At 44.0% G+C, this 26,395-nt stretch overlaps 1 gene segment (V, D, J or C); it reads left to right on the forward strand.

Annotated features, from left to right (window-relative positions):
* Nucleotides 1-22,891, forward strand: part of LOC113194836 (T-cell receptor alpha chain constant-like) — a 387,938-nt gene extending 365,047 nt beyond the window's left edge. The window contains 4 exon segments of the C gene segment in view: nucleotides 19,271-19,531; nucleotides 20,873-20,917; nucleotides 21,751-21,858; nucleotides 22,377-22,891. Coding sequence covers nucleotides 19,271-19,531; nucleotides 20,873-20,917; nucleotides 21,751-21,857 — 413 coding nt within the window.
* The last annotated feature ends 3,504 nt before the right edge of the window (nucleotides 22,892-26,395 follow it).

Genomic DNA, 26,395 nt, shown 5'->3' on the forward strand with positions numbered 1-26,395 from the left:
TCTAAAGAGAAGGAAAAAAAAATAAAGGTACTTGACTTATTTCTTCACATCACTTATCTGATTGTCCAAAGGGGCAAAGGAAGGTAGAAAAGGATAATTTTTTCCTCTTCAAAGAATGTAAGTGATTTGAACATGGTCACAATAGCAGAGAAAGGACCCACGTTTTCTAACGTTCAATATATTGCTGTCTGTACCACGCTGTAGCCTCTATAACCATCATTCTGATTTATTTCCTCCTGCTCTCATTTTTCCCAATTAATGTAACTGAAATATTGGTAACCCTTATCTCCTGGCTCACAGAAAATGTGTGAAGACTAAAAAGACACTGCTCTGAAAACAAATTGAGCTAGAGGGTTTTGGGTTTTGTTGTCATGGTTGTTGTTGTTGTTGTTGTTGTTGTTGTTTAGAGATGGAGAGAGAGTTTTTTATTATTATTAGAATGTCACTTCTATTGGGGGAGGGAAGAAGAAAGGAGAGATTCTTGAAAGGCAAGCTGATGAGATCAGTACATGAATGTACACAAAATGAATTATTAAGGTATTCAACCAGGAGCCAAAGACAGTGCAGACCCAGCTCAGTCCCTCACTGGTTTGCCATGAGAAGATCTCTCAAGTTCTCCAAGCCTCGTCTGTAACACAGAGATTATGATTTCAGCCCTGCGTAAAGAGATTCTGAGACTCACATGAGATAGAGTATGTGGAATCTCCTTGACAGGTGTGGGTAGTGAGATTCATGATTTTTAAGAGTTAGATTTTGAGAAAAATTCCACTAGGGAATAAGCTTAAAACTGAACAAGTTTAATGGACTTAGGCTATGGCAGAGAAAGGGTTCAATGTAGAAATGAGATGGATTCTCTAGTTATGAGAAAAAAAATAACATGAGCACTGGTGACCAAGAGAATCCCTGGAGATCTTTGGAAACCCGAGATCACTTAGGAGAGAAATATGTGAAGTTGGGAAAGTGTAGAAAATGATTCCTTCCTGAGGTTTCCTACCTTTGCAAAGAGTAGGTGAATTTTTTTCTTGAGTTTTCCTCGGTATATGCTTAGCTTTGGGTTAAATCTCAACCAAGCCAAACAACCTTAAGAGAATTCTTGTACTTGAAAATAAGGGACCCTTTGGCTTTTTTTTTTGTGTGTGTGTGTGGTGATATAAATCACTGTGGCATCTGTGAGCACCCAGAAACTGGTTTTTGGAAGGGGGACCATCTTAAAGGTGAATCTTAGTGAGTATTGCCATGAATTCTGAATTTAATTCGTTATTGAGACAAGTAGCAACCTTTTTTTTTATATATATATCTAAGTGAATTGCCAAATGCCCTCCATTTGTCCAGATTTTATGGGGAGCAGAGACTCCCCAACCTAATTAGAAGAGTGTATTCTGCCAGGTAAGTGTGCCTTATCTTCAGGCTTAATAAGGGAAGCAGAGTGGAAGATACCTCCTTAGCTCAGTGGCCAGCTCCATCAGAGAGAACCTTCTCTTCTATTTGGCCTCTTCTTACAACCTCAGTGCCCTCCACATCTTCCAGTTGCCCAGATAACATCCCAAAATTACTTTGGAAGAATATCTGCCTGTCATTATCTTATCTAAGAAGAATTTACATGGTTATATTTACCTCTAGTTCTGAGCTAGGAGAGGCATGATCTAAGTGTCTGTGGTTGAGACACTGTATGATTTGGAGCCAGGCTTTGATCTTTCAGACCTCAATTTGCTTATCTGGAAATGAGGGTGATGACTAACTCCTCCATGTCTGGACTTCACTTCAGACATCACCTCCTTAGAGAGGACCTCCTGCCCAGCCAATCCAATGAGCCATCAAACACAGCTGCCACTGCCTGTTTTCCCTCTATCCTGTTATCCAGCTTAATTTAAATTCACACACTTTTGTTATTTGACATCTTATTAGCTATGTATTGGTCTATTATTTTCCTCCTTCTAGACTGTGAGCCATGAGGACAGGGACAGTGAGTGGCCCTCACTGTCTCCTCAGTGCCTCCTATAGTGTAAATAAATAGCTACTAAGTGAATAAAGGACCAAGCACCAACCATCCCTCCATTGAAATGAAATTATAGAGCATTTGTGCAAATGCTGAAAACTCATTGAGATCCTGGCCAAAATGCAAGGGCGAAATATGAATTTCCATTGTTTAGAGCTGTATACGAAGAGGGTTTGAGTGAGCAGGCACGTGAAGTATTTGCAGGGCCTTATTTCACTGTGCCTATCAAGGAGGAAGTACATGGACCTTTGGAAAGGGAACCACCTTATTAGTGAGTCCCAGTAAGTAACTGGTAACTATTGATCATAATGCCTGTACTTACCCTGTATCTTATGGGTGATTTAATGTCTCCTTATCCTTTAAGTCAAGGACTATTGGGGTTTAATAAGGAAAGCCATTAAAACAGAATTTTTAAAAGGGGTGCTATCTCCCATCCCTAATACTCCAACCATCTCTCATGTCCCATTATATGCTCACAAAAATGTTTTAAATAAAGTGATAAGGAAAGATTACCTAAAGGGATAGGAGCAGTTTGCTTAACACCAGTAAAATGAGATTATGTACAGTGTGGATTCCTAGGTAAAATAAAGTGGGGATCAGACCTGATATCCTTTGGCTAGTGAAACAAGATTACTTGTGACATTTTGCAAATCTTTTTGAAAGGAATAAGTTTCAGAGTTGTCTAGAGAATATCGCTTGGACTCTTCTCAGGCTTTCTGCCACATCTATTGTAGCACTGCTCTTGTGCCCTGAAAAGAGGCTTTCATGGGCTTAATTCCATGGCTTAGCCTTTATTCCAGAAATCAAAAAGGGGAATCCCAGCCAGAGCTCCCACGAGGGAGGACAGATACATGCTAATCACATTAGTCTATTATCAAGGTAGCTCGGGCATTTTCGTCAGGCAGTGCAGGGCTATGATTTATAACACATTCATCGTTGGGAGTGGGACAAGATTATCAGTAAAACCTAGTAAGTATGCAATATGTCACTAAAGTAAGAGGCTTAATGTGACTACTGAGGCCCACTGAACTTACTAAAGTATTTGTAAGGCCCAAGTGTCAAAAAATTAATGGTTTGTGCAGACTTAAGTGCATATCTATGCAGAAAGAAACATTTAAATAATGGTGCAGAGGATAAAAAGAGCTAGATTTGGAGAAAAACTAAAAAGAAAAAGTCATGTAGATGAACCAAAAATAATACACTGAAACAATCCAGAGAGTTGATCCTAAAGAAAAAGGCAGAAAGTTTGGTTGACCCCTTCCAGTTCTGCTCACCCTAGCTTGATCAGTGAACTGGGGCCACAGTTTCTTTATGTGCAAAGGGAGAGTATTTAATAATACCTCATAAATCATTTTAAGGTAAAATAGGTTAATATGAAAATTATTTGAAAATTCTTAAGGGGCATACATATGTAAAATATTATTTGTCTATAGAACAAAAAATGCTGGGTTGAATAGTAAAATTCTTTTAAAATAAAGAGACAGTGTGAGTTCTTAGTAAAAATGGCTGTTTTCATGCAAATCTGCAGCTGTGGGCATTGGTAGGAAGCACTCTGTCTTCCACGGATGGAAAGTGACTTGAAGGCCACCCAAATGAAAATGGCCAGGGAAAGGAAGCCATTTTGTAAAGGCCTGCATTACAGTGTGAATTCTGGTTACCAGAAACTCACCTTTGGAACTGGGACCAAGCTCCAAGTCACCACAAGTGAGTCTAATTTCCTAAGCATTTCTTCCGCCCTGTGTTTTCTTCACTCAGATAATGACATTTGGAGCATAATGGAATGTAAGAGGCCTTTCCTTTCCTGGGTCATTTTTCAGGATATTTACATAAAGAGACTGTGTAAAGAACCCTCATTCATCCCTTTACATTCTAGTAGTATTGTTCCATCCAAGCTGTGTTTCTTTTTAATAGAAAAGAAAGCTAAGACATTGCCTGCAATGGAAAACAGTATATTTACGAAGCATAAGAACTAAAGAGAAAAGAAGTGGTGTTTTCCATTAAATTAGAAGCAGAATGAGTGTGATGTAATCAGAGGGTCATTCAGCTTTGAGGGCAGAACAGAACTTGAGTAAGTAATCAGGCTACCATTGAGTCGCTGGTTTCACCAAACAAGTTGACTGAGGGAGCAGGAAGCTGCCTCTCAGAATGATCTGGACACTTGTCCGTCAAGTTTCAGATTGATTGAAGGTAAAATTAGGGGAGACAGTATAGCAAGAATCTAAAAATTGATAACTGTCATGGAAATGAAAAAAAAAAAAAGGCCAGATATATCCATTAGATAAATAGAGTTGAAAATCATGAATGTGATGGTGATAGACCATGAGGTGTGGGTAGGCAGAGACTTCATTTTAAGTGTTAAGCAATAAATGCCCCAAATTTGAGTCAAATGGTCCGTGTGTTCTGTGGAATGTAAAAAGAAAGTTAAGACACGGCCCCCTTTGTAGGTAAGAGGGCCACATCTGCAGGTCTGGAGACGAGAAGGATATGTGGGCTTGTGAGTGTTTTTGTCGGGGTTAGAAACACTGTGGGCAGGATGGAGGTGCTAGATGGACCTTCGGGAGTGGGACCAGACTGCTGGTCATGCCTGGTGAGTAGGGCACCCGAGGAATAACAGAAAGATTGAGGGTAAAATGTCCTCAGGCCTCAAGAACTGGTCCTGTGATGAAGGATGAGCGGTTGTGCTTGGGTCCCTGTTACTACAGTTCTGGTGTCTGGTTCTAGAAAAGAACCAACCCTAAGACAACTGCAGTCCCACTGAAGAGGGAACAAGGAGCAAGACTGTCTCTTGTGGCTCCTTATGTGTCCTCTGCTAAAATGTTTTGAGGATAATGGATATTCGTGCTTTGTTCTTGGTGCTGGCCCAGCCTGCTTAGCCTCAGGACACCTGTTCCTAACTTATAAAATGAGAATAATAAGATCTAAGCTCATGGCCCAGTTGTGGCCCAAATGAGATAATGTCTTCTGTGTAAATTATCAACCTGCTTAGCACATCATAGTTTCTCCCTAAATGATGGATTTTCTTCCCCCTTCCATAAATAGTTCACAGGTTGAAAACCCCCGGCACTGTGGGCTGTTTTTGTGTGGGGTTTTGCTATAGTGTGTCATCAGGATTCAACAAACTCACTTTTGGAAAGGGGACTGCGCTTCTAGTCTTTCCAGGTAAACGCTGGCCTGGCTCCGTGCTTATTTCCCCCTTGTCTGGTTGAAGGCTCCTCCATGTACTTCCTGTGCGTTATCCTCATGGATTGTGTCCTTGTTTTGTCAGTTGAGACCTATGAACTTGAGGGTGAGCTTCCATGGGCTCTCCATTTAAACAGGAAAATAACAGAAGAGTTGAAAATCACCATAGAACTAATTCACTGGGTTGCAATGGAGGGCAGTCTAACATCCTAAATGATTATAACAAACATAGTTTCTCCAGAAATAGCCCAACTTCCTGTGGAAAGCCCAGTCTATGGTTTCCCCGCCAGGCATCCTTCACATTCCTCTTACCCTCTGTATCCCAAATTTAGCTGTGCAACCTTAGACCATTGGCAATGTAGACAGCTCCAGAAATCTTTTACTTCTTAAGGATATTCAGCTATTAAAAGCAAAAGATCTTTGAGAGCAAAAACTCTTTTATGTCCCAGGAAGTATCTCATATGGTCCTTTTACAAAGTAAGGTGCTTGATAAACGCTTGTTTAATTCAAATAAAGCAGCCAAAGAAATCAAGTTTCTAGACCAAAGGGAAGAAGAGAATAAAGTAAATGACACAGGACATTCAAGCCTGTGGTGAAAAGAGTAAAACACTAGATTGAGAATCAAATAGCTCTATATTTTAGTCTTTGCTACCAACTAGCAATGTCATTTAGAGCATATCTCTTGCCTCTGAGTCTCATATTTCTCATCTATAAAAAGGGAAGTGGGCTTGAATGACCTCTGGCCCCACAGCACCAACAGTTATAAATTTATCCCCATTTGTGCTAGAAAGGGGCTTTTTCTCATATGAATAAGTCAAATAGCTATGCTAAATCTTTTATTTTATTTTATTTCATTTCATTTCATTTTGGTACTGGAGATTGAACCCAGGGGTGCTTAACAACTGAGCCACTTCCCTATCCCTATTTTCTATATTTTTAGAGACAGGGCCTTGCTAAGTTGCTTAGGGCCTCACTAGATTGCTGAGGCTGTCTGAACTTACGATCCTCCTGCCTCAGCCTCCCAAGTCACTGGGATTACAAGTGTATGCCACCGTACTCAACTATGTTAAATCTTGAATATTTTCTTTTCTTTTCTTTTCTTTTTGACTGAGTCTTGAGTATTTTCTAATTGGTTAGGGTAAACAAGCAGAAGGGGTGCGGTGGCAGAAGGGAGTTTATTGTGAGGCATCCAACACTGTGGGATTCACGGGAGGAATAAACAAACTCACCTTTGGGACAGGCACCCAACTAAAAGTGGAACTATGTAAGTATGAGATTCCAAAATAACTACAAAATGTGTTCTACTAATGGTAAACAGGAGAACAGGATATGTCACCTTTGTCCTTATGTCTTATTTTTAATTAGCTGTAATCTAGTGCAGAAGCATTAAGAATGGTGACCCCAAGATAAATTAGTGAAAGGCTTCGATGACTGTAGGGCATATTTCCTTTGGGGTAGAATTTAGCAAAATTTAGCAACCATTTGAGAATTGAGGCTGACAGAAGCTCTGTCTCACATCAGAGTTTTTAACACTAGTATTGAGCTACATGGAGTCCGATAGAGGAAAGAAACTAGGAGAGCAGAAAATTGCATGGCCACCATCTAATAGACCCTTTCTACTTCCATTGCCACTGATTCCAAGGAACACTCAGGGAGAAGACTCTAAGTCTTTTTATCCATGCCCTAAATAAGCCAGACCATATTCACTCAGGAGACAAAGCATCCTCTTCACTAAACATTGTCCAAGAAGAGACAGTGAAGTGCAGAAACAGAACCTCAGGACTTCACCACAGGCATTTGGCCCCAACTGACTTTGTGATATTGAACAAGTCATTCCCCTCTATGCACCTCAGACTCCAGTAGAAGAGGTTGAAACACTCAAAACTGTGTGTATAGCATGTGGCTATGAGGCTAGATGCATGACCTACAGTATTATTTCTCTTCAAACAACTCTATAAGATAAGGAGCAATATCTTATTTTACAGAAGAAACTGAGGTGGCTCAGAGAAGTTATTATTGTCCAAGATTCCATGGCTATCAGGTAGAAAGGGCTAAATTCAAACCTGGGTCTATCTGTATGATCTCAAAGCCCCTTGTTTTCTATTATAGGATGACACAAGCTCTTTGCCAGGGTTTATCTAGAAATGAGAGATGAGCCAAGCCAGGTGCAATGGCACATGCCTGTAATCCCAGCAGCTTGGGAGGCTGAGGCAGGAGGATAGCAAATTCAAAACCAGCCTCAGCAATTTAGCAAGGCCCTAATAAGCAACTTAGTGGGACCCTGTCTCAAAGTAAAAAATAAAAATGGCTGGGGATGTGGCTCAGTGGATAAGCCCTCCTGGGTTTAATCCCCAATATCAAAAAAAGAAAAAAGAAATGAGAGGCCAGTCACAATAAGGACATAGAATTTATCTTTTCCTTTCTTAGATAGTGCCATGAGGTAAAGATGGAATTTCAGGAAATCTTTATGTGGATGCTTCAAATGTCTGAAGGATTCTCTTCCCTCCGAATGAAGGATAGAGCTGCTGTGAGCATTTACCCAGATGGGAGAGGAGAGGAAATGATGGCAGTCACTCCCATGTCCTGACTGTCCCTTTCTCCTGAGGTTCCTTGTACATTCCCCAGGCAGACCAGCCATCAATGTAACAGACTTCGAGTACCTGACCCACTCGTGAGTTACAGAAAAACACAATGTGGAGACACTTGGGACACTGCTGCATCAGAGAACTTCAGCTCTGAGCAGAGCTTAAGATTCATCTAAATTCAGCACTCTTTATTTTCCCAATATGGAAATTAAGACCCAGAGGGGTTGGTTGAATTGCCCAAAATTATAAAGTCAAGGAGAACTAGGGCTGGGACTAGAACCTGGGAAGTCTGGTCCTGGGGCCATATTCTGTAACTACTGTTCGATGGTGTAAATAAGGAGGTGTAAGACCTGTTCATGGGTTTCACTAGGAGTGTAAAAATGTGTTCTTATTAGCTCTTATCACTCGAACCTTACTATGGGCTTCCTGGACCTGCTCCTCAGACATGTTATACAAATAGAAGGTGAAGGAAATGGCCCATTTTGACACAGGATAAATCACTGTGGGAAATACTGGAGGCTACAAATTTATCTTTGGGACAGGAACAAGACTATTAGTTGATGCAAGTAAGTCCTATAAAATAACCTGACTTATGTTATAGTTAAGGAACATTCATTTTTATTTTCTTTTTTCTTTTTTTTTTTTTTTTGTGGGTTGGGGGGACATGGCTTTGCTATTTAAGTAAGAAGAAATGATGGTAATAATAATAATGTCACATTATACAATGTCCATGAACATTCCTGCAAGAAACATGTAACAAACAATAGGTGTGAATAGACAAAACTCTCTGGGCCCATCTAGAACTGAAACTGTAATTATGACTTTTCAACCTGAATATTAATAACGTGTTTTATATAACTCACTGTATGCAAAGCAGAATCTCCTGTTGGGTTCTGATGTATTTCTTGTCATCTTCTAGTGGTCTTAGAAATGAAGCTAAATAGTAAAAATGTATGTCTCCTACTACTTTTGTTTATGCACGCAGACACAGGAGCATACTTATTAACAAACTTGAGTGTGAACGTAGGATTCCCAGGCCGTGGCCCAGCTACAGGTGCCATTTTGTATAGAGTTATGTCAGAGTGTGAACACAGGCTTTCTGCTCAAGTTTGGAACTGGCACACAACTTTTGATCAGCCCAAGTAAGTTGGAACTCCAGAAATTTGTAGCCCCCAATATTAGGTTTACTTTTATATTTTTCTATTTATAGCTGCTACTCTGGTCTGTGATAGATTATTATGATTATTACTTTGTTATTAATCACAACAATGCTACTAACTTGGGGTGCACATTTTCTGCTATAGTATTCTTTTGACCCTTTAGGGAGAATTGCTATCAAGATACTGGGAGAAAAATGCTTGTTTCCAGTCGAGTTTTCTAATTTGTTCATTTGGTTCCCACCTCTCTGCTGAGGGTCAACATGAGTCTCACAATGTTTTGGCTTTTATTCTGCCTCCTTATTATCTCTCTTAGAAATGCTTCCTTGGTTTTTCCTTGCCTAAGCAGTTGGATTTTGCAGTTCACATTTACCCAGAATATACTTAGCTTTTAACCTCTCCCAAAACTGGCCTCCTTGTCTCAATAATTATGCACAGTAAAGTTAGTTCAAGTCAGTAAATAATTATTGAGTATCATCAACAAGCCAGAGACCATACATAGCTGGTTTAAAAAGAAAGAAACAAAGAAGAAAAAGAAGCCTAAGATCTGGCCTCGGATCTCAGGAACTTCCAGTCTTATCAGAAAAACAAAACACTCGTAATAACAAGTCTAATAACAATTTATATGTGCTTGTGCTGAGATGGGGTTGGAAGGGCAGAGAGACAGGACAGGGTGGCAGAGGACACTCCAAATTCCTTGGCAGAGAACCCCGTGATTCCACCCCTCCCGCCCGCCTCACCCCCATCATGTTTCTGGGAAAGGATTTGAATCTGTTCTGTACTGAGATGTCTGACTTTCTTGAGGACAAAAGGCCTTGCTGGCGGTTAGCATCCTTGAGTGAGATGAGGACAGAAAGAAGAGTGAGTCAGGCGTGAGTCACCCAGGACTTTTGCTCAGCCCCAGAGAAGGCGCAGTGACTGAGTCAGGCCCAGGCGTGTTTTTAGCATGTGCCCCGGTGCAGTGGGTTGTCAGTTCTCTTGTTCCTACTCTTCCTGACAGAGTGAAAAAATGCATTTTTGCATATGTCCCCAAGAAAATGGGACCTGCTTCTCAATCATGGCAGATGAAGTGGGAAAATGCCCGCCTGCTCCCTAGTATCTTTAGAAATACTCACACCCACCAGGACCATGTAGGAGGGAGTGTGTTTCACTAAGTTTTGTAAAGACTGCTTTTCTCAGAAGAGGAATAGCCAGAGGCAATGTTTGTTGGTGGCTGTGATACAGAAAATGAAGGCCATGGGTAGCCCTGGGGGCTGGTGGTGTTCACCTAGGCAGGCTCCTTCGGGTCCTTACGCCACCCATTACGGGGGAACACTTCAGGATCCGCCATTCTTGGGTTCGGCTTTTAGAGCTACTGCAAAGGGTGTGTGTCCCCCACTACAAGGTGGGCAAAAACAGGACCTTTTGTAATGCTTGCACTTGGTGTGTATCTGGAAACAACTCATTTTCAGGAAGGGAACCCAAGTGGTGGTCATAAGTAAGTGAACTGGGATCTTCCTATACAAATGCCCCTCCACTCCACCCTTCCCTGGCCCTACCCTGGTGCTAGACAATTTCTTATCATATTTCCATGGGAGGGGGAAAAGGATATATCAATGCCACACCCAAGTTCTTAGCCAAACATAGTTCCAAATCTTTGCCTACTTGTGGCTTCTCCTCCCTGACCCCTGCTCCTGGGCATCTCGGCTGACCACACTCCCATTCTCTATATAAGGCTTCCCCTGCCCTTCCCAGAGGCTGGGTTTCAAATTGAACTGTGAACCACAAAGTGAGAGCTAGGAGGGACTTGAGGGACTTCTTGCTCACATGGCAGGGGCAGCCTGAGGTCTAGGTTTACACCTCTGTGCAAGGCCAAGCGAGGGGCTGTGCAGAGCAGTGTTAGGTCCCCAGTCCCTCGCTTCTGCCCCAAGCGCAGGGGAACCACACAGCTCTTTGCTAATAATGTGATCCTCAAACCCTGTGTGAAATAACCTGAGAGCTGGTAGCACACAAGGACTGGGGACTAAGGGCTGAGTTTCCTTCTCAGCTCAGGTCTGCGGTCCAGGCTGTGATTTCCGTGAGCCTCAGTTTTTGCATCATGAGTTCTATTTCCGCTCATCTTTCAAAAGTTTTATTGTTGTGAATTTCTTCTCTGTAGTCCCAGTTTTCATAGAAAATAAGTCCAGTCTGACTGGAAATAAAGGAATTGAAAGGTTTGGGGTGCCTTGGCCTATTTCCAGGTGGTAAAGAGGAAAGGATTAAAGTATAAATCTCAAGAAGGATCTGAATCCTGCCTGGAGTCTTGTGTCAGACAGGGTTATGCAGGACTCACACCCCTGGACCTCCCTGAGGAAGAGGGCTAAAATGGGAAACATTAGGAGCTGTGGAAAGGGAAACATGAGAACAAGGAGGAGAGCTTAAGGTCAGGAAGTCAGAATGGCCTCAGCAAAATATCAAAAGAAACCCTGGCCCCCATTCTCCCAGTACCTTTAGAGGGCCACTGAATCTATTCAACAACAGATAAATAGAGTCAGCCCCTCAGGGTGTCCATCCCAACAGACAGGGTGGTAGGGTTGGTACTGGAGTGTTGGATGAAGATATGGGCTTCTCTGCTGGTGGGAAAGTGTTTTCTCAGGGTAACTGAGGCTGAGGTCTTCTCCAGTCCCCTCCTCTTGGCTCCCATCCCTGCCCGGGAGGCACAGGACTCAGGGCTCCAAGTTCAGCAGGGGAGGGTTTCCAACATCAGTGGGAGTGTGGCTAGTGCTTCCCAAGATGGCTGTCCCAACACCACTGGGTCAGTGGTAAAGGGAGGCCACAGGAGACAGGTTTTATCAAAGGCTTTCCTCACTGTGTGCATCAGGAGGAAACTACAAACTGACCTTTGGAAGAGGGACCAGCCTCATTGTGCATCCCTGTGAGTGTTCTAGAAATGCTGGGGGAAACTTTGAATTCAGACATATCATGGAAGGCAATGGTGGTAGTGAGGGAGTGGTGTGGACTGCTTCCTCATTAAAGGAGTTCTTTGTTGAAGAGGAGTGACCGTCAGTGAGTAGGGTCTAATGAGGGCTGGACTGAGGGTCTCACTTTCAGAGGATAAGTACTCAAATTCTGAGAAAAGAGAACTCACTCTTTTTTTTTTTTTAAAGAGAGAGTGAGAGAGGAGAGAGAGAGAGAATTTTTAATATTTATTTTTTAGTTCTCGGCGGACACATCTTTGTTGGTATGTGGTGCTGAGGATCGAACCCGGGCCGAACGCATGCTAGACTAGCGCGCTACCGCCTGAGCCACATTCCCAGCCCGAGAACTCACTCTTGCTAGGTTTCTGAAATAGGATTTTTCTTCTTGGCAGCCAAGGGGTCTGTCCTGTCCCTCTTCCCTGCTGCCACCTCCCCTCAGCTCCATGAGATGTCTCCCCTAGATTAGAGCATCCCAGCCTGGATGCTAGGAACTCAGGGGTGCTGGAGTGGGTAGGAGCAGGAATGGGTCTCCTCTGTACGAAGCTCTGCTGGGAACCATCATCTTGTGATGATCTACAGCTGAGGTGCCATTGATACACTCTCTCCTTCTGAGTTCTCATCCCGTGCTGACATCCATCTGAATGATAGGTCATTTGTTGGTATGCCCACTTTCCAGATAAGGAAGCATGCTTAGGACAAGTAACTTGCCCAAGGTCACACAGCTAGGAATGACAGAGCCAGAGTTTGGCTCTCACCTCTTGGACTCTAGGCCTTCACAGTCCCTCTTACAAGCTCTGAAGGAAGACCCCACATCTTGAAGGCATAGTGGTCTTCCTTCAGAGAGTGCAGGGGCTTAGTCCACAGTTTGCCCAATGTGAACCTTCTGGTCATAGTGACCATGGATGGCACAGTGACTCAACATTTCGTAAGACATCAGAAAAGTCATGCGTTGGATTGGCAAGATGCAGGTATGGAGGAAAGGGAAGTAGAGACTTAGGAGACTGTTTATTAGGTATCGACGCACAGGAGAAGAAATTTATCGTCAAAATCATGGAAAGGGCTGTTTAAAACCTCTGTTCCCTAAGAGGGAAGGTTATAAATGTGAAATGTGACAGGGGTCATGGGCAGCTGCCCAGGTGGCTGAGGGCATGTATTTGTACTGCGTTGTACCGTAGTGTAGACTCAAGTGGTCGGAAACTCACTTTTGGGAGTGGAACAAGACTCCAGGTGCATCCAAGTAAGTGCGTGACCTTAGGCCCTGGCCAAAGACTCCAAAAGTGCCTCCTCTGCTCTCTCAGGTGCTGAAGCAGTACCTCCTGAACTCATTTTTCGTTTTTCTTTATGAGGTTTGAAAGTTTTAGGTGTTGCTAACTTTTTTTTTTCTTTTTAATGCCTTCTGGTTAGGAGAATCTGGAAATGCTCAGGTGGAAGAGCAATTACTGCTTAAAATATAATGACTTTGACATTAGCAAATATTTTTCTGACAGAGAGAGTCATTAGACCTCCAAACAGGGAGATCACCCAAATGCTGATATAGCAAAGAGAGAAAGAAATAGGTTAATACAGGACCTGGTGGGAGGAAGCCCACTTCTCCAGGGAAAGCCTCCACTGTATTTTATCTGTTCATTTGTGTGCTTTGTCAAAACTTCTTCCCTGCAATGGGTTGGTTCAGGATAGGTTTAGAAAGTCCCATCCTATTCCTCAGGAACCAGAGGCATACAGATTATAAGATCTGTGGTGGTTGGGAAGCAGCAAAAAAGAAGGAGGTATAGATGATGACAGATGCATGAAATCTGTCTCCACTTGAGAGACCACCCAGGAAGTAGGTGTTCTAAGGAAACTTTACTCCATCAGGACAAGAATTCTTTGAAATACACAGCTCCGAGGTACGTAGGAAGGTGAATGGAAGAAAGACCAAAAGTTCACATTTGGGAAAGGCTTTCAAGTTGCCCCTGTTCTTGTCAGGCAGTGCAGAGTTGGTGTGTCAGTCAGAAGCAGCTCTGCCTCTGATCTCCTGCTGACAGGGCGAGAACATTTGCTGCCCAGCTGCCTAGGTGTTCCACAGCTGCCTAAATAAAATGAAGCTGCTTCATGATGATTAGAAAGAAATAATCAGCATCAATGAGGCCTCTAATTGTGGCCTCAGGAGTGGGTAGGAGAACAAACAGATTCTGAGCACAGAAAACCTAATGGATAAAATTAGACTAACATTTAGAAAGAATTTTAATTTCGTGGAGCTAGAGAAAGCACTTCTAAGGAATATATGTGTATAAACTTGCATAGTCCCATGGATGCTAATGAGTGCTTTAACAATAAAAGAAAAAAAAAGTGTTCTTGGGTCAAATAAGTTAGAAGAGCTCTGGATTTACTTATTGGAAGACTTTTCAGAGACTTTAGAACGCTAATATGCATTGTCAATCTTCAAGACCAAAATAGGAACATAAAGCATATTCTAAACTTATTCAAGCTTAGAATCACTTTTTCCAGAGAAATTTACAAGGAATAGGTTCTGTGAAATTTTGATAAGTATTTGTCTGAGCCATTCTCAAACTTTGGGGGTTTTCCTCCATATGAATGTCAATTCTAATTTACAGATCTCCAGAGAAAGAGATTCTCAGGTCCCATAAGTAACTTCTCCCACAACCTTCCTAGGAAAACAGTCCACATTGTGCATTTTATGTGAATATTCCTGTGGCAGTTTTAGTCTCTGTGCCCTCAAGGAATAATAGAAGCCACTTTCTGAAAGAAGAGCCCTTCCTAGGCCTGGGTTCCATCATTAAGCCTTGCCCAAGGTTTTCCATCTGTTGCTGATGCTATGCATTTTTTCCCTCATGATCCATTTCCCAATTAATCTCTGGCTCTTCTCCACACTCTCCCAAGTTTCCTCCCTCACCTTCACTTGCGGAACCCAAAATGGGGCTCCTCTTCCAGGAAGGCCTGGCCAGTTCCAGACTGGCCAAGGAAAGGGCTGTGGAGCCATTACGCTGAAAAGTGAGGAATTCAACCCAATGGGCATGAGTTTTCCATCTGGTCAGAGAAGGGTTGACTTGAAAGAGACTGGGTCACAGGGACAGGAAGCAAGTGTCCCAGCCAGGTCAGTCCTGCCTAAGTGAGAGAGTTCCTGTAAAGCACCCTCCTACTGTGCATTGTCAGGCAGCTACAGTAAGCTGATCTTTGGAGCAGGGACCAGGCTGGCTGTGCACCCATGTGAGTATGACAGTGCCAATGACCAGGGCAAAAAGAACCGCTGACTTGTCCAAGAGAAAACAGGCAAATGATTTATAGCAAACCTGAGGATATATGAAGCCTTCATTTTCCATTTCTACAAGCTCTCTTGGTGACTTGAAATGTTCCCATTTCTCATATTAAAGTCAGAAGTGCCAAGAGCCAATTGAGTAAATGAAAATCGGAACAGAATAATTTACGGAAATATAAAAAGATTTCCAGATACTCGGTGCTTTGAAGCGAAGCTGATAATATCAGCACCAGATAATCTGAACATTCAGGAAATTAGCTTAGTGCCCTTGGGGGAAAGAGATGAGTTAATGGCAAACACAAATTCTCTTTTATTGCAGCAGGTGGCTAAACTCCCTGGGTTGGCTAATGAGTATGGTCAGAGATATCTGCTCAGAGAATCTTCCTCTCTGGAGGACAGTAGAGTCGTGAATCCTCACCCAGGGGTAAAAGTGGTCCAGGCCCCTATCTAGATGGCAGGTTCCACATGAGTAACAAGCATAGAAAGGATGACAGACAGGGGAATTCTAGCTCTATCCTCACCAGCTGTATTTAATGCAGCCTCTACTCCCAACAGCAAAATGACAATAGCCACATCACAATATGAAATAATACCCCACAGATAACAAAAAGTAGTAGCTTTTCTGATATATTATTGTTATTATAACTTTTCTGATATATTATTGTTATTATAATACTAAGCTATACTTTGCTATACTAAGATTATTGTAAAGGACCAGCTCCCTTGGGAAACAGGAAAGTAAGAAATTAAGATGGGTCAAGCCTTGTAGGATAGTTCTCTGACCACCCAGGGAGGATGGACGAGGGTGAGGGGTGGGGGTTCCAGCAGATTCACATCAGGAGAGTTATTCCAAAGATGTTACCCACAGTGGGAACACAGCAATGGCAGTCAATCTAATCTTTGGAGCAGGGACCAGACTGAGTACCCAGCCAAGTAAGTAGAGTAGGCAAGGGTTGAATAGACAATTATTTCTTCTTTGTCCAAGACACTGACTTGAGTCCAGGTATTCTCGTCTATAGGATTCCAAATGGTTCTTTCTACCCACCTCCAGGAAATCCTCCCACTAGCAGCCCTAAGTGCTTTGGAGACATTATCCTTAGACTGGGACCTTAAGAATTACATGGCAGATGATAAGTTCTGTTTCTGAACCTTCCACTAGAGGATCTAAGATATTGCTGCCCTGAATAGGGGATTTTGCTCCATTGAAATCTACTGAATTTGTGGAAATCACATGAACTCACAAACTCAGCTCAGGGTACCATTGCAGAATTGGGCAAGAAAAAAGAACTTTACATACCAGAGACAAAAATCTCAAGACAAAATAGCAGAAGGCCTCACTCTTAGGAGTGTGATCCTCCTGTCCTCGGGGACATCAGTGCTTCTCCAATGAGTTTCTGTAATGGCATTGCCTGCAGTGTGAATACTGGAGGAATGACTGGTAAACTCATATTTGGGAAAGGGACCCAAGTGTCCATACTATCTGGTGAGTCATCTTAGGTTATGCTATTTGCAACCCCATGCACTAGTGTCATTAATTCGTTCCCCAGGGATATCCATTATTACCCTGGTGAGGCTAACTGTGGATATTGTAACTAATTGTCTTACAGAGGTCTGGGAAGGGGAAAGGCATCACTATCAATTTTGAATATCTATGTTTCTCTAGGTCAAACACATTAAAATTTGACTTTAATCATTCAGGATATTTTTAAATGCCTTCTAAGTAGCTATCACTCTATAAAATGTTACAGTGCATATGAAGCAGCATAAGATAGATATCTGACCTGTCCTCAAATAATATAAAGATTAGCCAAAGGGGCTGGGGCTATAGCTCGGTGGAAGAGTGCTTGCCTAGCGTGTGTGAGGCACTGGGTTTGAGCTTAAGCACTACATAAAAACAAACAAGCAAATAAAATAAAGGCATGATGTCCATCAACAACTACAAAATTTTTTTTAAAGGCTAGCCAAAAGTACAGAACTGTTGTATGTTTACCCTCTTAAAAACTGTTTTATTATTAACAATTAATGATGTCAATGGGCATAAGAGATCCAGATGAGTTAGGATCCTGGAAGAAAAGTCCAAGATAGTGGATGTTTTATGTGGTAAAAAAAAGATTTGTTGAGCCCTGAGGATAAGTTAACATTTGTATGGGCAGAAAGAGGAGAGACGTGGGATTCTAGGAACAAGGAACAACAAGAAAAAAGATATGACCTTGGGAATGAACAAAGCACATGACTTTTGGTCTAAGTGAACACATCTGATGGTCAAGTTGGATTGAGAGACAAGGCAAAGACTGTATTTTCTTAGACCACGGAGATAAGGAATACTAGAGCCTGCAATAGAATACAGAAATTAGGGCCAAAACCAGATACCAGTAATCTGAGAATTCAGTTTAGAAATGCAGACCAGATAGGAGGTGAGAAGGATCAGCTCTTTCCACGGATGGTTCATGGCCTAGGGACCTTCCCTCTCCTTCCTCTGTGGGCTCTGGAAAGAGAAACCTGAGGACTTTCTGTAAGGAAGCACCTGCCTCCTGGGGGCAGTTTGGCAAAGGCCCAGTGTTTCCATTATTCCTCAGAAGTCTGCCCACGCTGTTTCCTGACACCCTACAAAGCTTCAATGAGACACAGATCAGTGTCACTAACTTTCATTTCTTGGTGCCTAGTGCCTAACTGCAGAGCACAGATTTAGTGGTAAGGGAGCTTTCAATCACTGCTCTGCCCCCCAGGGATCTAAAGCACTAGAGCATTCAGACATGTGCTTCTGCAGTTAGTTTTGAATTATGATGACAGGTTAGGATCTAGAATAGCTGAACTTCCACATTGAAAAATTGATTGTCTTGCTGAGGCTACCTTCTGACATTGTCAGTGGTAGAATGTGTTTCTCATGCTGGGGTGGAATAGGATGTCCCTCCCCACAGGGCTCTGGCAGGTGACCCCTAATGACCTCCAAGTTAAAAGTGGCCATTTCTTATTTTCAGGAAAAAAAAAAAAAAGTAAGGTTGCACTAGAGGTACCTGGAGATGAAAGTAAAAGGGAGCTAAAAAAAAAAAAAAAAATATATATATATATATATATATATATATATATATATATATATATATCAGTACCTCTAGTACAACCTTTTTTGTTTCAAAAAGGGACAAACAAAGCTTCAGACGCCTGACCACAGAGCCCACCCCTGCTCTGCTGCTCCAGGGGTGGCCCCGCTCAGCAGGCTGCTCTCCTTGACTCAACACCCCAGGGTTATGCCAAGCACTGATTTCTCTGGTTTGGGATCCAGCAGAATATCTGCATCACCTAGGCCACCAAGGCTGGCTCAGCAAGCAGGGTGCAGCAGGAGTCTGAGAAACCTTATGTGAATAGGGAGGAGCTGTGGGATCCTAGAACCACACAGGCAGGAAATTCTAATCCCAGCCCTGCTGGAAACATTCTGGGTGGCCCCAACATGTTAATCCTCCTGGCAAACCTCTGCTTCCTCTTCTAAAGGCAGAGGTTGGAAAGAATAAACAATGAGAGTCTTACTAAAAACACAAAGTCCTCCTGAAAAAGCTGGTGTGAGTCCTTAGGACCTTATATCTAGTTATCTAATAAATAGGAGAGCCAGGGCTTGAATGTAGGTGTCCTAGTGTGGAGTCCATAGCTTTATCAATGAGAGAGAAATCTCCTGGTGGTGTGATAGATTTTCCAGTTTAATGCCAACATATCCTAAGTCTCCATTTCCTGCCAATGCCCAACCTAAGTGGGGGAAAACACCTTAGGTTCCAAGAGCCATGGTTTGCTTTTCTGGGCATTTTTTTTTTCCTGTACTAGCTTTTGTCCTGCCAGAACAATGTTGTTGACTAGGCTTACTGAGATTTTGAAGAAGTTCCTATTCAGTAGAAGAATGAGCAATTTCATTTTTGTTTCCTAGAATATCAGAAAGGGCCTGGCCAGGGATTCACTGAAATCCTGACCAACTGCCCAAGATTCATAGTTTGTGTTTGTCCCCAAAGTCCCAGTCCATCTCAAGCAGCTGGTTTCTCCCCAAAAAAAAGCCTGAGAATGAGACTACCCAGCCCCAGAGAGCCTCGTTCTTGTTTATCACCTGCATCTGGGCTCTGGTATAGGTTGGAGCAAAGAAAGCAAAAGCATCTTCTAATCCCAGTCCTCTTGGCCCACAGCCATCAAGGACCCTGACCCGACTGTGTACCAGCTGAGAAACTCTAAATCCGGAAACACTGTCTGCCTATTCACCGATTTTGATTCTAACATCAACGAGTCATCACAATATACTAATAATTCTGAAATGTTTGTCTCCGGAAACACTGTGCTGGACATGAAGTCCATGGATTCCAAGAGCAACGGCGCCTTGGCCTGGAGCAACAAAACTGACTTCACTTGTAAGAGTGCCTTCACCCAGAACTTCTCCTTCCCCAGCTCAGGTGAGTAACCTCCCCCTTGCCCTTACACACTTCATCTCCTTGCTTCCAGAGAAGCATGGTTCTACCCAAAGCTTAGGTTAATGATAGATGAAAGCTACTCTGATTGGTGCTCTCGGCTTCATCAATTGTCAGAAAATCTCCCATTTTCTTTTTACTAAGGAGCAGTCAGCCTCATCCTGAAGCCCATTTAAAGAAAAGGGCAATTAAGGGCAAAAAGAAGATGAGAGAGCAGGTGTAGAGGGTGGTGACGCAGCCTAGGTCTCACCTGCTCTGTGAGGTCTGGCCTCCCAGCCTTTGCTTAGGCACAGGACCATGCATCAGTGAAGGGTCTGCCCTGAGGAAGCTCCATCCCAATTAGGGAAGACCATCCCTCAGCAGAGGGAAATCTGTATAATTTCAGATTGTAATGTGTACTTTAACTTAGACTTAGAGAAAGAGTCACCTTAGGGTAAAGGGTTCTGAAAAAAATGCTACTGAGCTGGGTTAAAGAATAACAAGGTACCCACATGCCATGCCAGAGAGAGAACCCCATGGAGGCCTGAGACAGTACCATGCTGACAGCTGGGAAAAGCAGCAGAAAATGAGTTAGAAAATGTAAGCATGGACCAGAAAACAGAGCTTCAAGACCATGAGAAGATAGATAACTATTTTACTTATTGGGAAGCTATTAATTGGTTGTGACTGGGGGGTGGGAGGGAGGGGTGACCCCTAAAATACTTTTTTTAGAAGGTCAGTCTGATTGGTGTGTGGAGACTGGTCCAGAGTGGAAGAAAGGAAGCAATAGCAGCAGAGAGAGATGACGGAGGCCTGGGCAGGGTGGTAGCACTTGGGTTTCAAGGATGAAACTACTTAGAGATGAGAAAGAAAATAGGGCATTTAGGAAGGTGGCTGGATTCAAAGATGAGCAACTAAGTCAGTGAGAGAGAAAACAAAGAAACAAAGTTGGAATACAAGGATCAAAACTTTTTGGAACACATTTAAGTATCTATCGCCCTATTGTTCTTATCATTGTTTTGGTCTCACTTCCCTGGTTAGACTCCACACTGCAGCCTGACCAAGGGCAGGCTCTATCTTAAGGTCTCCCTGTGGCCCATGTCATACAACCTGCACTTTGCACAGCAGGTGTTTGCTGAATCAGTGCAATGGTGCCCAGAAGCCAGGGTGTTTGGTCCTCAGGCCTCCTGCTGGGGAGGTGCCCCTGTGCAATAAGTTCCTTCCAGATCTCTCCCTAAGAAAGCATGGAAAGGCTATAGATACTCACCAGCCCAGCAACCAGGAGGTTTGGGATGGGAGAGTCAGCATGCTCTGGACTCTAAGAAAAACTCTTGTTTCTCCTTTTAGAGATTCCCTGTGATGCGAAGTTGGTAGAGGAAAGCTTTGAAACAGGTAAGAGAAAGGTCTATCCCGCTTGTCACAGCACTGGGGAGGCAACAAACCCACAATAACTCTTGACTAGATAGGGTAGGGGCAGGGGGAATAGATCTGGGAATGAAGTCGTGAGGAGCAGAATAGCAGCTATGACCTGCCTGGAGCTGCCTGGGGTCGGTCTTAAGTCCACCTCAAAATGTCGAATTTTCTTTTCCATTCCAAGTACTTTGAGGATGAGTCTCCAGTTTTACTCAGCCTAGGCCTCTGTATTGCTTTCAACAGCTCCCATCAGGAGAACCAAAGAGAGCTGCTGGGTATTCAGCTGTGAACTTTCTGACTCCCTTAGGGATATCCCTGAATCAATCAGGTCATCCTAGGGACATTTCCTCTCCAAAACCAGCAGAACTTACATGGTTTGTGGGCAGGAGTCCTGTCTCTCAAGGACCCCCACCAATCCTCACCCCCTGCCCTCCTCAATCATCCCTCCTGTGGTTCAACCACTTGTCTCACTAAAGGACAGGGACCCAAGGGATTATAGTGATAAGTTCTGAGCACCTATTCTTACCCCATCCCCATCCCCATCCCCATCCCCACAAGGGCTCAGAAAGAAAACAAGGAGCAACCCCAGTAGGTGTTTTTGTTTTGTTTTAAACCTGGAGGAATGCACAAATATATTTACACAGTATATAAATATATTTACACAAGGAGCTCAAAAAATGAGGTGGATCCAGGAGCTGAAACTCACCCCCCACCTGTCCCACCCGCTTTGGGAAAAGCCGTTGGTGTCCTAAGGAGCTGCGCAGACCTCTGGTGCGTGTGCCTATAACGGCTGTGGTCTCTCTGTTTTACAGATATAAACCTAAACTTTCAAAACCTGTCAGTGATGGGGCTCCGCATCCTCCTCCTGAAAGTGGCTGGCTTTAACGTACTCATGACGCTACGGCTGTGGTCCAACTGAGGTGAGGGGGCTTCCAAGCTGGGGGTGGGGGTGGGGTGCCTCCGGTGAGTCTCCAACTGTGAGAGAAAACCTCCCTGCAGGGAGATGCTTCTAAATTCTAACACTGGGACCATCTCACTCTTCCATTTCTTCCTGTCACAAATTCCTGTTGTTAAAAAACAATGGCCTGAAACATTCCTATGACAAAACACTCATTTTGGCCTCCTCAGTTGAGCCAGTCTCCCTATGAGGCATGAAGAACAGTTGTTATATCCCCATTCTAGAAAACCAGGGCCAAGGAATATCAAGGCCCACACAGCTAATGAGTGAAAGAATAGAGGGGCTCAGACCCCAATTCGCTTATACCACATGCCTTCTGTTGTCCCTCTTTCACTGTGTAACTAAAGGAGCCCCAATTCCTTTAAATGGTTCTCTCTGCTTCAGTGATGAGCCATCATTGAAGCCCACAGAACCATCTCTATCACATCCCTAACAGTACTGTTTAGCATCCAGCCTGACTTCTGATCTTCCTCGTTCCAGGTCGGCAAGATTATAAGGACCTGAGCTCCCTCATCCTTCCTCCTCTTCCCTCCTCTCTCTTCTTTAAGCAAAGGGAGTCTCCCACCTCCAAGAAGAAGGCTGCTCCATTGCCTCTTTGGCCCCCACTGGCAAAGCCACCAACTGGATCTACCCAAATTTGTCATGAAGATTGCTAAAGAGCTGCCAAACGCTGCTGCCACCCCCTCCATTCCCAGACTGCTGCTTGTCACCATTCACAGCAAAAGTAGGGGCTGTTGCAGCCTCTCCTAGCTGTGGAGAATCCCTCCCCCTCCCCAGAGACTGCCTCTGATGGATCCCCCTGGGGTTTCTTAGACTTTAGTTCCTGGAGAATGTTCTCCAGTTTATATTTTTTAAACATTGTTCATAAAGAAGTACTTTATTATTCTTTTTCTCAAGATGTGGGGAAAATTAGCTCATTATCTAGGTCCTGCTATGCTGTGTATCTGAGGCACATTGTGTATTATTCTGCTACTCACGGCTTCATTAAAAATGATTTAGAAGAGCAGAGACTGTGCTCCTGTTTGATTGGGTTTGGTTGGGATCATTTTCAGTATGCTGTTAAGAGACAAACCAAGGCATGTGTCTACCATGCTATCCAGGAAGCCTAACTCAACAGGCTGCTTAAGTCAACTTCTCCTTAGAATAACCTCTAAAAAATTCCACTCAGCAAGCTGTTCTGGGGGCCAAGAAAACCCTCTTACAAGCTTAGGCCCTGCACTTCTGTTTTCTTGCCACACCACTGGGCAAAGCAGGAGGCCCACACACATAAATGTTAGTGACCGGTAGTTGAAATTCAACAGACAGGGACCTCATAGCAAATGTCCCCCAAATGCCACTGTTTCCTGCCCTCCAGGAACTTTTTTTTTTTCCTTTTCTCTCAGATCATTGAAACTGTTTATTGCCCACAAATTCATGGCTGGGGACTACTCACCATTGCCCTGCTCAGATCCCAGGCCCATGCCCGGCCCCTGAGGTGCCCAGTCTTAGAACTGGGTTGGGAGGAAATTGTGACCCCAGCAGGAATTTCCGTTTCAACCTTCTGGACATGAGTATAAGGAAAGGGAAGATGAGTTCCCTACTCAAGCCAAGGACTTGGCCAAGGAGAACAGATGTCTCAGGCTCCAACCTCAAGGATAAGAAATAGGATTCCCTGGAGCCCCATAGCATACTACTCCAGAGAACCTTTCCCCAGAGTTGGGGATGCTGATGGGAACATACCTCAGAGACCACTCAGCCATCCACCCAACAGCTACTCAACCAAGACCAAAGGGAAGTGCTCACTAATTCCCAGAGTGGGAGGGTGTTCCTTCCTCAAATGGCTATATGATTCACCTGGGTAGCTCTGTCCACACCAGCCGAAAATTCAGCTGCAGTTCAGGTCTGCTTCTTTTCATAGGAATGGAGCTTTAAGAGGTGACCTGGGGCATGAACTCCCCTCTGTGAGCTTCAGAGTTATCCCCTATAAAATGTCGGGTAGGACCAGAGGTTACCTGAAGCTCCATGCATTTCTGATTCTGTAACCCCTATAGAACTAAGAACCAGCATCCCTGGTTAGCCCTACTCAGGGTAGTAACAGAATCCCCAGTTCTTCCTAATCTGTCTCATCTCCAGCCTAAATAGAATCCCTTAAAGATTACTAAAGGGATTTACTCAGGAAATGTCATCATAGCAGGTCACTCTCACACTTGGGAGGATGGGTACTACTTTTCCCATGAGGGATTTGCCACCTGCAGGGTACTCGGAGGCTTCTTGAGCCTTCCTTAAAACTGTCTCCTGGAGTGTCTGACACAATGCCAGAGATTCTACCACTGGGAATTTCTTTTAATTAAAGCATTCTCTTCCCCTTATTAAATGAAAATGCCTCTGGGAGGGTTAGTAGAGCAAGCCTTTATCAACCTTTAAAAACTTAGGACAAATTAGTTCATCTTCCCTCCCCACCTCCCAAGTGGCAATTCACTTTATTCTGCATAAAAAAAAAAGATCCCAACAAAGAAAGGTGGTGGTTGAGGAGGCAGGTCCACTCTTGAGAGTTGGGTCCCATTACTCTGTGGCTGAAGGGAATTTGAGAGCTCTGGGTAGGGATTAGAAGCCTGTCAGAGAGTGGAGGGGCCAAAGACAGAGGCCTCCTTGAAACATGGAGAAGGTGCAAGCTATAAAGAAGGCCTATGGGAGCCTATAGAGCCATGCCAGCTCACTGCCCTCAAATGGCAGGGCCCAGTAGTCACTGGAACCCTGGAGAACCCGAGGACCAACACAAGGTGATTCAGCAAAGGCTCCCAGCAGGCCATCTAGAAAGCAGGATGAACTCCAAAGCCTGAAAATTTTCCATCTAAAATCCAGGGTTCCTTGGTCTCAGCAAGAACCTGCCCTTACATCTGAGGCTGTTAAGCCTAAAGCCAGCAAGGGCTGAGGTCAGAGAGGTAGATGAGGAGCAATCGATAAAGGGTCAGCAAGTGTTGGGGCATGGGCAGAAACTCCATCCACCTTTGACCACTCTGTTCTCATGTCAGGCTACAGGCACCACCTGGGATATCTAGGAGCATTGAAGTGGCCTGTGGAGAGGCCCACAATAAGGGTTCCTGTACCCACCAGAAGGGTCAGCTCTGGGCCTAGTACAACCACTGCAGAGTCCCTCAGTATGGAGGGCCCAAATGTAATAAGTGGGCATTGTTTAGCCTGAAGGGAAAAGGCAGCTGAGGAAAACTGGAGGCATGGTCAAAGCCCCAGGCCCTATGAGCCAGGGCCTTGGGCTACAGCTGCAGACTGACCAGCTTGAACCCAACCTCATGGAAACAAGGCTGACAACTCAGCAAGGAACATGTTATCAGGGCCAGCTACAGAATGGATTTCTCTGGAAAGATGCCCTACTACCCCAAAGGTCAGCATTGGAGGCAGATAAATGGGCCCAAATGACCTCATGATGCAGGCCTAAGTCTATGGAGTGTTGTCTGCAACTTCCCTCAGAGATCTGCCCTCTTAGAGCAACTGGAGTCAAAGTCCAGTCAGGAAAAATGCAGGTTAAATAAGGTCGTGCTTCAGGAGCATCCAGAGTCTTAAATTCCCACAGAGCGGCCCCCCTGCTATTACCTACCATTAGACAGGCAGCCACCCGAGTCTTAAAGGACTTTTGTGAGTGTCTCCCATAAACTTGAACTCCTCCAGGTCACATGTAAAACCCTAATATCACCTTATTAAGATTAAGTAACATCTTAGCAAAGAATTCCAGCAGACTTACAAAGCTTATGTCCAGCCCATCCTCCCCTTGTGGTAGGAAGAGTGCCTTGGTAATGGTGTGTCCCCAGTGGTTAGCACTGTGCCTGGCACACAGCAGATGCCACCAAATAAACAAATGAATTATTAGCACCATTAGGCACTGGGTAGGAAGCAGAATTTGAGGGTTGGGGAGTATAGGAGAAAGTGGGGATTCAGAGAGGAGGTGGCCAGGTAAACCACTGTTTCACAGTTTTACTGGGTGCCAAGAGTAACTTGACAAGACACATTAAAAAATAAAAAAATTTAAAAACCTGAGTGGTGGCCAAGGGCCAGGACAGCCCCAGCCAGGCATTCATCCACCCAACAAAGCCTGGAGAAGTTACTCTGGGAAGCACACAGGCTCTGGGGAGTCTGAGCTCCAGCCACATGTGACCACACTAAGGTCCAGGGCCCAATGTCACTTCACTGATCCACTTCAGCTTCTCCACATGACCCACCCTAAACCCAGTCTCCAGTCCACCTCCTCATGTAACATGGGGGAAGAAGGTGAAGTGAGCCACACTGAGACCCAGAGCCGTCCTTCCTGCTAATAAACATACTGATTGCTGCAGGGGGTAGGGGGTTGGGAGGGCTGCAGGACAGCCAGTGCCTTCCCTCTGTGTAGAGGCCACTTGGGCAACAAGGCAGCCTACAGGCCTTGTCCACACAGACACACACATACATAGGATTTCCTCTGAGCATCACACAAAAAACTGCATTTTGAAATTAATAAACAGGTCAGACAT

The sequence above is a fragment of the Urocitellus parryii genome, chromosome 6 (genome assembly GCF_045843805.1).
Source record: "Urocitellus parryii isolate mUroPar1 chromosome 6, mUroPar1.hap1, whole genome shotgun sequence".
NCBI lineage: Eukaryota > Metazoa > Chordata > Mammalia > Rodentia > Sciuridae > Urocitellus > Urocitellus parryii.